The sequence below is a fragment of the Carassius auratus genome, chromosome 1 (assembly GCF_003368295.1).
Source record: "Carassius auratus strain Wakin chromosome 1, ASM336829v1, whole genome shotgun sequence".
In the NCBI taxonomy this organism is placed as follows: Eukaryota; Metazoa; Chordata; class Actinopteri; order Cypriniformes; family Cyprinidae; genus Carassius; species Carassius auratus.
In genome coordinates this window covers 27,806,140-27,823,268 of record NC_039243.1, presented here as the reverse complement: position 1 = coordinate 27,823,268, position 17,129 = coordinate 27,806,140, and the positions used below count along the sequence as shown (strand labels likewise).

The following is a 17,129-nucleotide window of genomic DNA, read 5'->3' as shown; positions in this document are numbered from 1 at the left end:
TCCCCACCCTCCAGAAGCATCTACAAATTTCCATCAGCATGGCATGTTCTTTTGTATATTTCCATTAGAGCAGCTCTGTATGTTGTACAAGATATACATATTCCCTTGTTCTGCTCATCCTCGGGCTTTGATTTATGTGTGTGTTTAAATTGAGATCTTTAAAAGCACTGTGTGTGTGTGTGTGTGTGTGTGTGTGTGTGTGTGTGTGTGTGTGTGTGTGGTTCATTACGGTTTGTTTTAAGATCTGCAGCTCTCCAGGGCACCAGGAATTTCCCTTTAGACACTGATGTACCTCCTTCTCCCTCCCTACGATCCTTTCTATCTATCTCTCTTCCTCATTTCCTCTGAGTATTTGCATTGGTGGTTTGGCAGGTTGCTGTGTTCTTGTATCTGTTTTCGGTATGATTTGTTTGTGTCTGTGTGCGCTAGGGTGCATGCATGTGTATAAGATTCTCGCAACATGCCGAGACCGTGCTGAGGAATGTTATACGTTCCAGTCAATAACACGTAGCCATACACACAGAAAGCTGACATCATTGCTCCTGTGAGACGAAAAGTGTGATTCGCAATGTTGTTTGAGTGCTTGAACTTCTTGAGTGGTTCACTTAGCTCGACCTGCAGCAAAAAGTCTGGTCTTCATTGCAGACAATTTTTTATTACACTTGATTGACATGGAAATTGGCCAATCATGGTTTCTTCTGTTTTTATGTGCCATTTAGGGGTGGGGGTTGTCTGAAATAGATGACACAAATAGACAGGCAAAAAAAAATATGGATGCACAGATGTTTATATTTTATCCATATTATTTAAATAACACTACTGTTACTGACTTTCCCACGTTCCCATGGCTCTCGGCCCCGCCCCACTCGTCAAATACCTCCATCACCCCTCGCTGGCCAGGGGGTACCCACAAGACTGCGCTCTACTACCCATACCCCCTCCTCCCACCCCCGTTCACTGTCCCCGGCAACTTACTCCAGCCCACTGCCTCGCTCCGTTCCCATGACTCTCGGCCCCGCCCCACTCATCACAATTACATATAACTAGCTGATGTTATTGAAGATACATTTTAAGTAATAAATTATGACAGTTTAAGTGTAAATATAGACTGACCATGAAAAATTAAATATCTATAATCGACCAATAAATCTACAAAAAAATAAAAAAATAAAAAAATATTATATTGGCCAATAAACAATATTTTATTCACCAAGCGTGTATAACCAATATATCGTGCACCCCTTAAAAATCCAAATAATCATTTCAAATACTGTTAACAATTGAGAAAACTGAATGTATGCTTCATGAATCCAGTGTTTCGTTTTCCTGAAAAGAACTGTTAGAATCTGCACTCTTACTCCCTGAAGTTGCATAAAGCCAGCCAATCAAAACAGAACTGGTGATTTCAGCCAGCGCTCGCCATTTCTGTGTGTGTTTTGCATCAGAAGGGCAGTGAACTGACTGTGGGTGTGCCGTGTGAGGCTGAGACCTCGGCGTACTTCACTTCAAAAAACTGTCTGCGTATCTCTGTGGTCTCTCAAAATCGCTGTCCTTTTTTCTCATCTCTATTTTGATCTTTCTTTTCTTAACCCCATCTTTTGGTCTTTGTCTCCCTAGAGTTCTGTATCTCTCTCTCACCCGCATCCTGTCACCTCTTCACTGCTTGTCTGTCTCGGCAGCCGCATCTCTCTTTGATATCTGAGACCAGTGAGTCTCCTGCACAAACAAAGGCCTTCTTTGTGTGCTTGTATGTCTGTATTCGCAACTCTGTCCTTCTGTCTATTTGTCTGCAAGTGCGGTCCAAACCCATGCTGAAACACAGCGGTCCAGAATCACTGCATAATATCTAAGCTGCATGGGAGAGCTGCTACCGAGCAAGATTGGGATCTGGAAGTGCACAGTCTGAGCATAGAGGAGTGTGAAGGAGGTCAGACCACACCACTGTGTGTGTGTGAGTGTGTGTGGTATAAAATAGAAAAAAAATAGTATGTATATATATATATATATAATTATTATTATTATTATTATTATTATTATTATTATTATTATTATTTTATTTTATTTTATTTATTTATTTATTTTAATGTTTTCTGAAGTCTGTTTCGTTGCCGGAATTAATTTCTTTAAAAAATTACTTTATTGACGAAACATTTTCACTCAGAAATTTCTAGTAAAACATCTTGAGCAGCAAGTCAACATATTGGAATAATTTCTGAACGATCATGTGACACTGAAAACTGGGGTAATGATGCTGGAAATTCGGCTATCACAGGGATAAATTACACATTCAAATGTATTCAAATGTGTTTTTTAATATTTAAAATAGTTTTATTTCTGGATATTCTTGTTTTGCTGTATTTTAATAAATTCAGACACTTCTATCCCCAGTCCAGTCCGAATGAGTTCATGGAATAAATTATGTTAAATAATTGTATTGATTAGAAAATTATTCCATATATAGTGTTAAAGTTAATACCTCAATGAAACATATCTGATAATGTCATCAAGTAAGAAAAACCAATGTTTGAGCCATCTAAATTTCCTTTAAGTTCATGCTATGCAAAACATTAGAATAATCAATAGGTGTTCAGCCTCTAATGTGTGTGAATGATGCAGAGAAGGAGGACGAAAAGCACATTGCTTTGATTGTCTTGTTTGATCTGAAGCAGTTTCACATGGTTCATACAAGCTCTCTCTCTCTCTCTCTCACATACACACACACACACACACACGCAAGCTCTCTTCCCTGAGGCTAAAGGTTGTGCAGAGTGGAGGTGGAGTAGTGATGCTGAGCTGTTTGCTTCCTCTCAGATAGACATGTTTGTTTTCACACGGCAGGGCTCAGTTTGAAAAGACCTGTACTTGTCAGAGCAAATATAACGTTTATCCAGTCTGTCCTCGCACACACACACACAGGTACTCACGCATGCCAGCACACAAGCATGCACTCACACTTGGATTTCTCGCAGTAGTTTGAGTTCAGGAATGTGTAGCGGGATCCAAAGGTCTGAGTGTGCATTGACAAACTGGGATTCGATATTTTATGCTATATCTAGTTTAGATCTGGATATTTCAAACTATTTATAGGTTACTAATTGAAGTCAACTAAAGGGGTCATCAGAAGCAAAATTCACTTGTTGTTGTTTGCACCAATCCCCGATCTGCCTAAATGCATCTATGTTCACACAAATCATTCATGATCAAGCTTCATCTACAGAAGAACTGAGCCTTTCTTAATAATGTGCTAGTAAGTAAACAGAACTGCTCTCACCCCACAGAAGAGAGGGGTGGGGTCATGAGAGCTCATTAGCATTTAAAGCAACATGCACTAGAATGGCTTGCTAAAAACAGAGCTGATTTTGACAGGATTAAAAATGTGTTTTTTACACTGCCATTGAGAAATTTTAACCAAAGTATGTTATAGACTTTTCATTAAGATCCTAAAGGACCATATCAACGACTCCTTTAATTAACTTCAATTCATTTAAAATTAGCATCATTCTTAAATCATTTTGGATAACATAATCATCAGGTTTTACTCAAACTTGTTGAGTTCATGCAGCTCAAGTGCTGTTTTTTTTTTTTTTTTTTTTTTTCAGCAAAATAAAGATAAACCAAATACTAATCCTGAAATTCATGATAATATTTCAGTGAGACAATTCACAAATTTTATGCTAATGCATATTTTATGCTATATACATTTTTGTTTTAACATATTTTATATAATGTATTTTTCAGATATATTTTACAGATATTTATTACATATATATTTAATGTGCGTGTGTGTGTTTGTGTGTCTTGGAGAACTATCCTGCATGTTTAAAAAAAAAAAAAAAAAAAAAAAAAAAAACAGTGCCACGTGCATTGAGAGAGATGGAGCGTGTGAGAGATGTTTTCTCCACCTGGCTCTTTGCAATGCCTTTGGAATGAGATGACAACATCAAATAGGGATGGCCACTGCATAGCTGTCAGGGCAAGAGAATGGAAAGTGTGGTGCTTACTCGGGTTTATGTGTGTTTGTGCAGGAAATACACTGGATGAGCTAATGTGGGTGTACGTCAGAACAAATGCATACAAAGGGTTTGTGATTCAGGTCCTTTGCACACTTTTCTATCACACTCATCATCACACAGAAACACAAGCGTGCACTCGCACACAGCACACTTACACACACACAATCAGTGATATCTTTGTTGCTTATCACAACATCTAATTGTGAGTGATCCTTGGTTTTCCCAACCAGGGAATTTCCTCTTCTTGCTGCGGCTTCTTTGAACAAGTGTGTATGTGTCTGTGTGTAAGTAGAAGCGGCCGCACGCCGCACCACCAGATGCTTTTGAAGTGCACACACACTCACACACACACACAAACCGCATACAAATCTGAACCAGATAATGTTTGCTTTCCGACAGGTTACAGCAGCCCCTTATGGTACATGTTGTTTCCCTTTGCACTCGCTGACACACATACACACCTTTTTAAAGAAGTGATGACACACCATGGCAGGAGCGGTAAAAAAAGAGAGGCTAGAGCACTTCTTTTTCATTATTCCTCTCAGAATTAGTTGCTCTCCCATGTCACAGCATTTATTGTGAACAGTGCCTGTCCTCTTAAAACCTTCTGTTATTAATATATTTTAGACAAATTTTGCCCGTCCCAATAATGTTAGATAAGAAAGAGTCTGTAGTTACCAGATGCGTGCCACAATTAGTGTGACTTATAAAGTGATGAAGAAAGCATGCACAGGAAGAGTTACCTGCGTCAGCTGTGTTTCTGCAGGCTTGCTGAGACTCGCCCTCCACCCCATCCCCTCCTCTCGCTCGCTCACTCACTCTCTGATTGTCTGATTGATCTCAGCACTGTCTGCACGAGCTTTCATTACTGACTTTGGGGCCATCCACATAGGACATGTTCTTTAAAAACAGCTAGACGCAGCACAGCGGAATAGAATTCAGTGCAGGTTTCTCAAGACATGTTTTGAGCTCCCTAAAGGTACCAAGAAATCTGTTCCTTGTGGTGAAATTTAATAGCACTAGAATAAATGATTTACACAGTTTTTTTGTAAAGGTGAATCAAATATGATTCAGTCAGCCAGCTGAGGCTATTTGTATTGTCTGATCAAACAAAATACATGCATATAATAGGATACAAGTTTCTATTTCAAATGTTATGCTTTTTTTTTTTTTTTTGCTTTCTATTCATCAAAGAATCCTAATATAATGTATCACCATTTCTGCAAAAATGTTAAGCTTAAAACTACTTTTTAAAAAAGTAAGAATTTAAGTATGTTCCTGTGGCTCAGTGGTAGAGCATGGTGGTAGCAGTGCAATAGGATGTGGTTTTGATTCCCAGGAAACACACAAACTGGTTAAAAAAATAATTATAGCTTGAATGCACTTGAAGCTGCTTTGGATAAAAATGTCTGCTAAATATAAGTATTTCCTGAGCAGAAAATCAGACTATTAGAATGATTTCTGAATGACCATGTGACACTGGAGTAATGGCTGCTTTTGATCAAATAAATGCAGCCTTGGTTAGCAAAAGATACTTCTTTTAAAATATTTTAAAAATCTAATATACTTCTGAATGGTAGTGTATAAAAACATGCTACTGAACATTTTCATAGGGATCTGGAGGGGGTTTCCTAAAACCTTTTTTGAAGTTGAACTACTTTCAGTTTGACACACAAAAAATCTTAAAAACACAACCCCTGCCCACTTAAAATACATGCTTGTGTCATTTAGCAACACCAGTATTCCGTAGCTTTTTGCATGTTTCGCAGCAGTTTCAAAGTGAAACTGCATGCTGATGCAATATATGTATAACTTGCAATATATGTATAACACACTTGTGAGTGCTTGACCTCACAAGTGTGAGGCTGGTGTGATTGTCCTAGTTTTAGTGCATCTAGTGTTCATTTCAACTGGAAACTGCAGGGATTTGTATGCATAGATACGTTTTTTTTTTTAGTTTTGCAGAAATGTAAGGTAGAGGCATGTATTTCCAATCAGCCTGGATAGTAAAAACATGGCACTCATTGTTCGAGGTGCTTAAAAACAGCGATATGCAATGCAATGAGCACAGACCTCAATCTATATTATGTCAACAGGCCCTTGCAGCCTTCGTCACATGCGAATGTGTGAGCTTGCGCATGCGGGTTGTTGTCACCTTTTCAGATTTGCTTCTTGATCTCACTGCCCTGATAAACTGCAGGCCAGCAGAAGTAGAATCCTAAAGACAGTCTAAGTAGAGGATATAAAGACAAAGCAGAAATAATTTTATTTGAACATTTGAGTTATTATTCCTAACTTCTTATTGCAGACTTGGGTATATTGACTGATTTTATTTATTTATTTATTTAATAATGAAGATTGAATTATTATTATTTTTTATTTTTTTGTAATACGACATACACAGTTGAGCCAGAACTGGTCCCCCACATTTCGGGACATTACAGCTTTACTGAAACTGTTGAGTAGAGAAAAAAGGAGTCAAAAGAGAGCAAAAGTCTCCACATTCTCTCCATTTAAATCTCATTTGTATTTAGAAGAAACCACTGAGATGTTAAAGCAAATCCCATTTGTGATTTTCTTTTTTTCTTTCCTGTGCGTAAATGTACGTGTGTTTGTGTGTGCAGATGCAAAAACTCCTTAGTAGCATTGATCTGATAATTGTAAGGAGAGAAAACGCTGCACAGAATCAAAGGTAGATGGTTTGAAGGACGTACAGATGATATACTCATATACTTATGAAAATTCAGAACAAACCTCTTGTGTTAAAAAAAAAAAGAAATACTATGCATGCACAGCTATATGTGTATATACATTATGCATGGAATTACTTGAACCCCAAGGGTAAACATATCAACTCATACAATGTCATACACACACACACACACACATCCACATGTAGAGACACACTGCAGCAGCTCTGAGATAATGCAGCAGTGAAAGGGTACTGTCTGCAATCAATATATCCTTACAAGCCATCACTCAGTGGGGAGTGTGTGTGTGTGTGTGTGTGTGTGTTTGTATGTTTGTGTGTGGGAGAAAGACACAGCGAGAGAGAGAGAGAGAGAGAGAGAGAGAGAGAGAGAGAGAGATGAGTTCAATATTCTTCAGTCCCCCTTTCACTCTAACTAATTACTTTGTTTGTGTGTGTGTGTGTGTGTGTGTGTGTGTGTGTGCGCGCACTCATCAGAAGCTTAGACAGGTGCCTCAGGACACTTCTTATGAGACTGTTTATTCTGCTTTGTGAGAGCTTCAGTATTTCAGGTTGTTTACTGTGATCAGAGAGGAGGAGTGAATAGGAGGACACAACACAATATAAAAACAGAACAGTGGTTGTGTAAAACCTCTTCTGTCCTCTACACATACTCAATTCACTCCTAGATGAGACAACTTCAACACAAAGGAGAAGTTTAGCTAAATGTTTAAGCTGCTCTTTTCCATAAGTCTCCAAAACTGAAAAACTGTATGGATAAAATACTACACAAGAAGTTAAAATTTCACATTATTTATAAACTATTATAGTATTTATTACTACTTTGGATTAAATGTATATAATAATTTATAATTAATAATAATTTATGCATTTAGCAGATGCTTTTATCCAAAGCGACTTACAGTGCATTCAGGCAAACATTTTTTATGTGTTCCCTGGGATTCGAACCCAAACGCTGCTATACCACTTGAGCCACAGGAACACGAATATATATACAATATTTATATTTAGCTTTAATTTGTTTATGTTTCAGTTAAGTTTAATACTTAGTTATTATATTTCAGTTAATGTTCCATTGTGCCTACGTTTTTAGTTAATCTAATGTTTATATTTTATTTTATTTCAACTTTTTAATAATTTCAATTAACAATAACATTTTTTTTTTTTAAATATGGAATCATGGTACATTTTTCTGATTTTTTTTTGCACACTCTTTATATCTATTTTAATAATTAAACTCCTTCACAATTTACAGATTTCATACCACTTATATTAAAAAAAAAAATTTGAAAATAAGATAATTGCTAGATTTTATTTGAATAATTAATAATTTGAAAAATAGAAATAAAAATTATCATAAGTTAATACTTTTGCTTTGAAACTACAATAACACTGCGTAAAAGTGGTCCATATGAGTTATGCACTATATTCCACATTTTCTGAAACCATATATTTATGCAATGAAGAGACCTCCATTGTAGCTCTTTCAACATTTTAGATTTTGTGTACATGATGTTGTTGAAATCAAAACTGGTGCAATGCATGTTGCAATGCCATATTTGAATATTGCATGAATGCTGCATTGACACAAGGCATGTTCTCAATAAGTCATGCAAATTAGAGGATGGTCTTTTGGGAGTGTGGTGTCAATTAAACTGAATCCCCAAGGCAATACTCAATCTCTCTCTCCTCCCAAAGCCTAAAGAGGAGTTCAGGATGGGGAGCACAGACTTAGTCTTCTTCATCCATCATGCTAAAACTGGCACTGTCACAGCCACAGCCAACTTCCTCTCTTTAGATAAATGAAACTTCTTTATCACTGTACGTCTACATGTTTTGAATTAAATTTATCTTCAAGGCAAAATATTAAGCTGTGATTTCTTGATAGCTTTTATTGGGTGGTAGAAATTGACTAATCATTCAAATAAAATCTTGCTGAATCTAAGCATTTTAATTAAACAGATGTAAAGTCTGTGCAAAAAAGAACAGCAAAAAGTAATATGGTGTTACAAAGATTTTTGGACATCCATGGTAATGTCATGTTTTTGGGACAATGTGTAATGGAAGGGGGTTTATTTATTTATTTAATTATTTATTTTTGTGAACCCTATAATAACCATATTAATAGTTTATTTTTTTTCTTTATTTTTTTTGGACATTAATCAGGGTAATACCTTTTTAGTACCATAATACCAACTTAAGTTACATGCATAGATTGAATTTAAGTAGAAATGTACAAAAAACAAGCAAAAAGTTATTTAACATGATAAAGAACATAGTGATTTAAAGTGTATCTTGTGTGTCTTTGCTTTGGGTGTGTGTGTGTGTGTGTGTGTGTGTGTGTGTGTGTGTGTGCGCGCGCACGCTAGATGAATTAGTGGTTCCACTAAAATCATAGAAGATATGAAGGCACAAACAGTGATTATGTTAACACTGAACATAACTGCACTAATGAGCTTGTCAACCTCAAACATCTACAAACATTGTGGCAGAATGAGGAACTCACTCATTTGTTTAGTTTTTTTTTTTTTTTTTTACTTTCTCTCTGTACCTTCTCAGAAGACATTATTATAGCATCAAGTTTTCCCCTAAACATTATTTTTCAGAGCTCTTTTAGCGCATATAAGAATATTTTTTTTTTCTCAGAATAATCTGAGAACACACAATTTAAGCAGAAGTCTCCGTCTTATCTCCATTGAATTGCTGTCTTGGAGATACAGCTGAAAGATTAAAGATCCCGTTTTTGTGTGTGTTTGTCTCTGTTTTAAATTAGTTCTTTTTTTCTTTCTTTTTAACGTAACTTTTAGTAATTTGAGATGCCTTCATTATGCTGTTTAAACACAATATAAAGGAAGCAAACATTTAAAAAAATTAAAGGTAAGTATATATTTTTAAAAAGTTAAAAGCTTCAGAACTTTTTTTTTTACTTTATTTTACTTAGTCATTTAAGATGTCTTCATTTTATTATTTATATTTTTTAAAACAAAATAAATGGTACCGGTTTGTTTAAACTGATAAACAAAAACACAACCTAAAGAACTGAATTTTCTGCTTAAGAGCTTCCACTTCTTTTCTCATTATCAGTGGAGTGTGTATGCGTGTGTACCTTTGACGTGCCTCATGAACAGCTGTGCAGATTTTACCTGAACCACAAAGTCATGCAGGTGAAAGATCACTCACTTCAACACCTATCTTAGAACAACATGTGTGTTGTAACTGTCTAAACACACACACACACACACATTCTCACAAACACAGATATGTGTCTACAGTGTCTCTCTCCCTCTCTCCCTCTATCTCTCTCTGAGGTGAAAATAATGAAAAGTAGATCTGTCGATCTGGCCACATCAGCCTCACCACATCTTTTAGCTGTAGGGAAAGCCCGTGTGTGTGTGTGTGTGTGTGTGTTTTGTAGGCTGGGGTGTGTGCAGGCAGACTCATTTAGGAGAACCCCTGGCTCATCATCACAGAGATTTAGACATCACACAACATACAGAGCTTGCTGATATGCCTGCGCACACAAATAGAAGTATCATCCCACCCTCCAACGCCCAAAAAAGGGGAAAAGGCACACAGTTCAGAAACTCTATACCCCACATAATGTCAGTTATGTAAGTTGTAAAGTTCTGCTGTCAACTTTTCTTTTACACTGCAACTCATCATTTAAAAAAGCAATGTTGAGATAGACTCAACAACTCAGTAAAACATAGTAACCTGTAATTGCTACCTTGAGGGATAGTTGTGTAATGAAAATGTTGCATTTGATTTACTTTTACTTTTATTTGAGGCATAATAAATGTTAAGTGGCTGAATTGGTATTCTTAGAATTTTCATTTGATATATAACAAACAAATAGGTTTTGTTATATTCAGTGTATGTTTTGTTTCCTGTCGGCTCTTTGTCTTTACTATACTTTACTTTCTTTTCTTTTTGTTTCCAAAAAGTTATTTTTTTTCCTCTTTGTAATATAGTTTGATCTTGTAGGATCATTAAAAGCTAATATTGAGAAATATCCTCTCCAGACATCACTTTTGGCCATTACTGCATTTTATACACTACCCTATATACACTATATACAGTATATACTGTATATATAATTATTATTACTATTATTAATATTATTATTTAGAAAGAATAATCTCTGATGCTCACAAACGCTGCACTTATTTAAACTTAAATGCAGTAAAACCGTAATATAGTTAAATATTATCGCAGCCCACAAGAAGATCCTTCCCTTAGAATGAAGAAATCATTCTAATATGCTGATTTGCTGCTCATGAAACATTTCCTCATATTATTATCAGTGTTAAAAACAGTTGCTTAATATATTTGTGGGAGCCCTGTTGCATTTTTATAACCAGGAGTCTTTGATGAATAGAATTCAAAGGAAAAACATTTATTTGAAATACACATTTTTTGTAACATTATGAATGTCTTACTGTCACTTTAATACATCCTTGATGAATAATACATCCTACACTGACCCTTAGAACAGTATAGTGTATTTCTTTCTTTGTTTTCAACCATTTTATCTGCTTTTTTAATTAATTTTATTCATAAATGGCATAATTTTAGTGTTCCAGCTGGCCCCAGCAACTGATAGTAATGCACGTACTTGCACTTATTTACACTAGAGATATAGTATATTATCAAGAGCCCTTATACCAGTGTTGTTTTGGAAACGCATGTGTGCCCCAGAGCCACCTCTCCCCTTACACTACTTAAAAAGTAACATTTCCTTCCTTAAACATGCATACAGTCACCTCACTCTCACAGACAGTCAGATTGACAGGCAGCCAGCTCATCAGGTGTCATCAAAGCCAATGAATCACAACCGTAAGGGGGAAAGGAAGTGAAAAGCATCAAACAAAAAAGAAATAAGAGATGGGAAAAACACAAAGCACTTGCCAGCCAGTGTAATTTAGGTGATTCAGACCACACGTGACTCTGCCTGTCTTGAAATGACCTCATGCTTCCTAAGAAAACTTCCACCTGCACTGGCTCAGCAAATGTATACCCCACAATCCTGCATTCTACAACAGATTTGAAAGCTCCTAGTACATGGCATTCAAAAGACACAGCAAAAGAAAAGGCCACTTTGTGCAGGGCTTCCTGCAGGCCAGAGGTGTCACTTGAGAAGGTTGCCTTAAGAAGAAAACTGGAGGGGAAATTGTTTTTAGGTCATTGTGTTTTAATTTTAGCATTGTGCTGCCTTTTTAACAGCAGGGTAGAGAGAGAGAGAGAGAGAGATGGAAAGATCCTGAAGCATGAAATGAACATTTTTAGCAAATTGTATTATTGCACACTGTTTAGCATAACAGTTCAGGCTTTTAAGTGATTTGATTTCATTTAAGGCAACGGGATCAATGAGAATCAGACAGCTGAAGACACCTGCTGTCCCTGCTTACGTTTCCCTAAAAGTCGACCTTTTTCGTCCAAATAGAAATTCAATAACCATTCACCTCTGACAGGTGACCTTATGTTTCTACTGAAAGGACAGACACAACGAAATGCAGTCATTTGAACTGTTTAATTCCCCAGTGAATTCTGGAACATTCTCAGGCTCTTAAGGATCTGGTTTAATGACATGAGAGATAAACAAAAATGGAGGGACACCATGGTGGATCACATACAACCAAAAACACCAAAAATACTTTCTTCAGTAGTTCTGTCTCTTGAAGTCATGTCTCTATAGTGGTAGAAAATAAAGCTCTCATGACGTTCCTGTTACATCTTGCATATATTCTTGTAAAAATATATTTTCAAAATAAATAAATATATAAAATAAATATCTTTCAAAAACATAAATTAAAGGACCTAAAGAGATATGTTTGGAGGAGTTTGTCTCCTGTTTGTCCATGCCAGTGTTTGGAAGAGAAGAAAATCTCAAAAGCATTTCACAGAATTCCTTCAGAAGCCTTTTAGTATTTTCAGTAGTAGCAGATATCCATCATCCTCTGGCAAGAAGTCCACCAGTGCTCTCTTTTAATCCAAAATCCCTTGTGTCCTACAAACAGCAGGTGTGAATGGATCTGTTCATCAGGAACTATCCAGACATTTGGTCCCTGCAACTCCAATCCAGGGCTTTCCATCTCCTGCTAATGGTCCAACTTCAGCCCGCAAATAAGGGCCTCTTTCCCCCCTCGTCTGAGCAGCTTTCTCCTGACACAGGTTTGTCCGAGGGGGATAAGGAGCATGCAGGTGCTTTTTGGAGGGGGTTGAATTTGAGGTTCAGTGGCTTCAGCTGTGACCTAGTATCTCCTTGTAAAGCTCAGGAACACGCTCTGGATCCACAGGCCGAGGCAAGAAATGCGTGAAACGCTGGTGCCTCCGAGAACGAGCTCCACCTCGAGACGTTCCATCTTTGTTGAGGGCTACGTAATAATGGGATCCTCGCTCGCCGTGTCGATACAGGTTAGAAGAGTAAGTGTTGTACCAGTTCTCCTCAAACTGCTCCCTGAACACACACTCCGCTGTCAGCTTTTCCTAAGAGAACAAGAGGGAAGGCAAGGGTTAATCACACTGCAAATGCAAGAATAAACTGTGTCCAAAGGCTATTTGAAATTACACCATAAATCACTCTCTCAATTCAGCACGGCCACGATATGAATGAAATGAATTGTTGCATTACTCAAAATAATATACCAGTAAGAGGAAGAACTGGAAACTATAAGAAGAAAATATATTGGAGCATTACTATACTTACAGAGCCATACAGTTCGCCACTGATGTTCATTCCCAGATACAGTCCGCTGTCCACACCACGGATGCTCACCATCCCCACAGCGAGGCTAATGAATTCCAATATACCTGTGAGAAAAGCACAGCTGTTAGTTCCCCGTTGTTGAGACAGCAGGATAAGCACATGCAATAGTGGCATCAAACTACCCTATACTTAATTCATGACGTCTTTCACACTTAATCACTGTGTTTGCAATATGGTACTGTTATTGGAACACAGGTTTATGAAAATAATAATAATCATTGTCTTCATAATAATATAATCAGAGTTTAGATTGCATTGCAATTATATATGCATATTATATGTTTTTATTTAAATGTCTTGATATCAGAGTTTTAACCATTAAAATAATCCTCAGTCCTTGTCAGTCTCTGCATGTGCAGCTGCGTTATGGATATGCTTGTGAATGCACAGTGTTGTATGGTTTATTACTATAGTATATTAGCAGCACTGGCTGTATTAATGAAACAACAGTAAATAACACTTACCAAATCTGCTGTGGTCTTTTCTCGTGCCTTGCACCGAGCCGTTCGGTAATATCTCGAGGTGGTAGCCGGTCCTGCAGTAGAGCTGCCGGCGGCGGAGGATCCCTTTCAGATGCGTCAGGTCCGGTGGAGTGCTGCGTGACAGGCGCTCGGCGGAGAAGATGTGCTCGTTCATCGGAGCACCGGAGTCCCCGGGGGGCGTGAGGACGAAATGAGACCCGTGCGCAAAGCTTTCCAAGCCGTGAGAGAAGCTGCCCACCAGCTCGCCGACTGCACCCATCACCGACACTCGAATAAAAGTTGCCGCGAGGAGAACCCCTGTGGTTTCCCTTTCCCTAGTGTTTTGCGCAGTCACTGCTTGCGGCTTTGACAGACAATGCGTGTTTACATCCGATTCTCTCTCTTTCTCTCTCTTCTGGTTTTAGCACATGCTCTCTCGACCTTCCAGGCTACTCCCCTTTGCTCCGGTCCCCTGTGTATCCAATACTCTCTCTTACGCACTCCAGCACACAAGCTTATGCGGCTTCTCTCCTCTTGTGCTCTCTGGATGCGACTGGCTCTGCTCTGAGACACCAGCTTAAATACGGCCCTTATGTAAATGCCCTCTTGACATATGCTAATTGAGTCCTTTATAGATTACTGTTTGAAACAACTCCTGGATCGTTTGATCCTCTTCTTGCGTCTTCTTTAATTGGTCGGTTTCATCTTCCTCCACGCTTTTAATCCATTGATGGATTATGATAAAAGTGCAGAAAGCAACATTGTGGAGATCACTATAGCCATACATTCATTGCATCGAGGAAAATAAAAGTGCAGTTGGATGGAGAAGAGGGATGCTCACTGTGTACCGATCCGTTCCGATCCCCGGGGTTTACGCGCTCTGGCGAATCTCTAGTGTGAAGCAGGTGGAAGCCAAGGAGGGGAAAAAAGGAAAAGAAAGGGGGCGGTGCTCGATGGAGAACGAGAGAGAGAGAGAGAGAGAGAGAGAGAGGCAAGACTTCAAGGTGTGTAGTAATATCTGCGTAGGCTATGCGTTATCATTAGCAGTTCGTTCCATAAAGTGTTATCGCAAATCACGATGAAAAAAAAAATTATAATCTTTTTTTTTTTTCAATTAGAAATTTTCTAGTTAATTAATTATAAAAGAAACGACACATTTTTCATTGAATTAAACGTGAAATTCTTAAGCTGAAATACTTCTATATTCTAAAACGCAGCCTACTTTTACTTACAACTTCGAAAGGTATTTTTTAAAGTGTATCGTCATTCTTGGATTTAAGCTTCGCTTGGCTGCCTCAGCCAGGTGTAAATTTATATGTCCTATAAAGCGTGCATGTAACTGGCTTTAAAAGAAAAAAAGAAGCAAAAGTCAAAACAACCTAGCTGCACATCTGTGCAAACGCGACCACTGCACTGTCAGCCCTTACTGATGTCGAAGTGCCTTTGAACAGTGCAGCATAACATGAGATGAGATGAAGTATCAAAGATATCAGAGATCAAAGATTCATTACGCACAAAAGAAGGGTCATTAACACAAAGGAAACGAACTGTTTGATGGCAAATCGTTGATACTATGAGTGATTGATATAGAAAATTTCCAACCCAACAGCTTAGTGCATGCCTCAAAGTAGATATTACATGAAAGATAATAGGTATTGATCTGATGTTTTCTTGTGAATTAAAAAAAAGATGCGCAATTGACTGCTCTTAAATGTAGCCAATGCATTTTGTTCATAGTATAATATTTATTCCTTTATTTTTTTTTATGATTGATTAACTAATATATGTTTTGTGTGTGTGTGTGTGTGTCTCTATGTATATGTATATATCATTTTTGCAGTATAACTGTATATCATCTAAACATTTAAGGGCCAAACCCCTTGTTATCTCAGGATAGATCACTTTAACGTAGGTGATTTATCAACTGTTCTCTCAAGAGATACGTTCTCCCACGTCGTCCCCCTTAGCTCATTAGTATTTATGATCTCCAAAAATACCATAAACCAAAATCAATGTGGTCAGCTAGAGCAGGATCAATCCACAGGCGCAGTGGATCGATCACTTACAATAGAGATGTCAGTTATGTGCCAGATTTCGTTGTGACATTGACAGTTTGCTTAACTGTCATCCTAAAACAAGTCAAAGGAGTTTGGCGTTTTTCATAAAAGATTCATATAGGCTCTGATCAGACTTTGGAGTCGAACTCCAGATGTGCAAAGCAGATGTGCGCATTCGACTTCAATGACTGCAAGAGGCGAAACTGTTTGCGTAATAACACTGCAATAGGGGTTGTTGAAATAGCCTATGTGTGAATGGATGTTACAATTGTCTAAACATGAAAAGGCCTAGTTTTTTACTTAGTACAGACTTCTTAAAAAAAATTTCTGTCACTAATATACATTTTTAGTACATTTGCTGAGGTTCGTCTCTAAATTATAGTTCGTTTATATTATCTGTTATGTGTAAGCAGAGATGTATAAAGTACTAGAGAACCATACTTGAGTAAAAGTACAAGTGCTCTATCAAAAAAGTGACTTGAGTAGAAGTAGAAGTGCTCTTTAAGCACCACACTTAAGTAGAAGTACTAAAGTATTCAAAAATTTTTGTACTTAAGTATTGCAAGTAGTCTATTTTAAAATTTACTACTCAAGTACTGAAAGTAAAAGTAGAAGTATTGTGTTATGTAGCTATTAAAGAAAGTAGTCAAAAGTTTGAACATATTGTTTTTACTATTTCAAATGATTAACCTAAAGGACAATCACAATTCCTTTGACTGTAACTTCTTGTAAACAAAAAAACGGTTACTAGGGTTAGTTAGCCCAATTTGCAAAATGATGTCATTAATAACTCACCCTCATGTTGTTTCAAACCCGTAAGACATCAGAGGGTCATTTGGAATTTTTTGAAGCATGGAAAATACATTTTGGTCCAAAAATAGCAAAAACTACGACTTTATTCAGCATTGTCTTCTCTTCAGTGTCTGTTGTAAGACAGTTAAAAACAAAGCAGTTTGTGATATCTGGTTCGCGAACGAATCATTCGATTTAACCGGATATTTTTGAAACAGTCCACCAAATCGAACTGAATCGTTTTAAACAGTTCGTGTCTCCAATACGCATTAATCCACAGATGAATTAAGCTGTTAACTTGTTTAATGTGTCTGACACTCCCTCTGAGTT

General features: G+C 37.3%; 1 protein-coding gene across 1 annotated transcript; it reads right to left on the bottom strand.

The window, feature by feature from the left end:
* Positions 1 to 12,247: 12,247 nt before the first annotated feature.
* Positions 12,248 to 14,681, bottom strand: LOC113106201 (fibroblast growth factor 20-like). Its single transcript, XM_026267882.1, has 3 exons — positions 13,954 to 14,681; positions 13,430 to 13,533; positions 12,248 to 13,209 (listed from the first exon to the last, which is right to left on the bottom strand). Exons 1-3 carry the CDS (start codon positions 14,228 to 14,230, stop codon positions 12,964 to 12,966), a joined length of 627 nt encoding a protein of 208 aa, XP_026123667.1. The 5' UTR covers positions 14,231 to 14,681; the 3' UTR covers positions 12,248 to 12,963.
* Between the last annotated feature and the right edge of the window lie 2,448 nt (positions 14,682 to 17,129).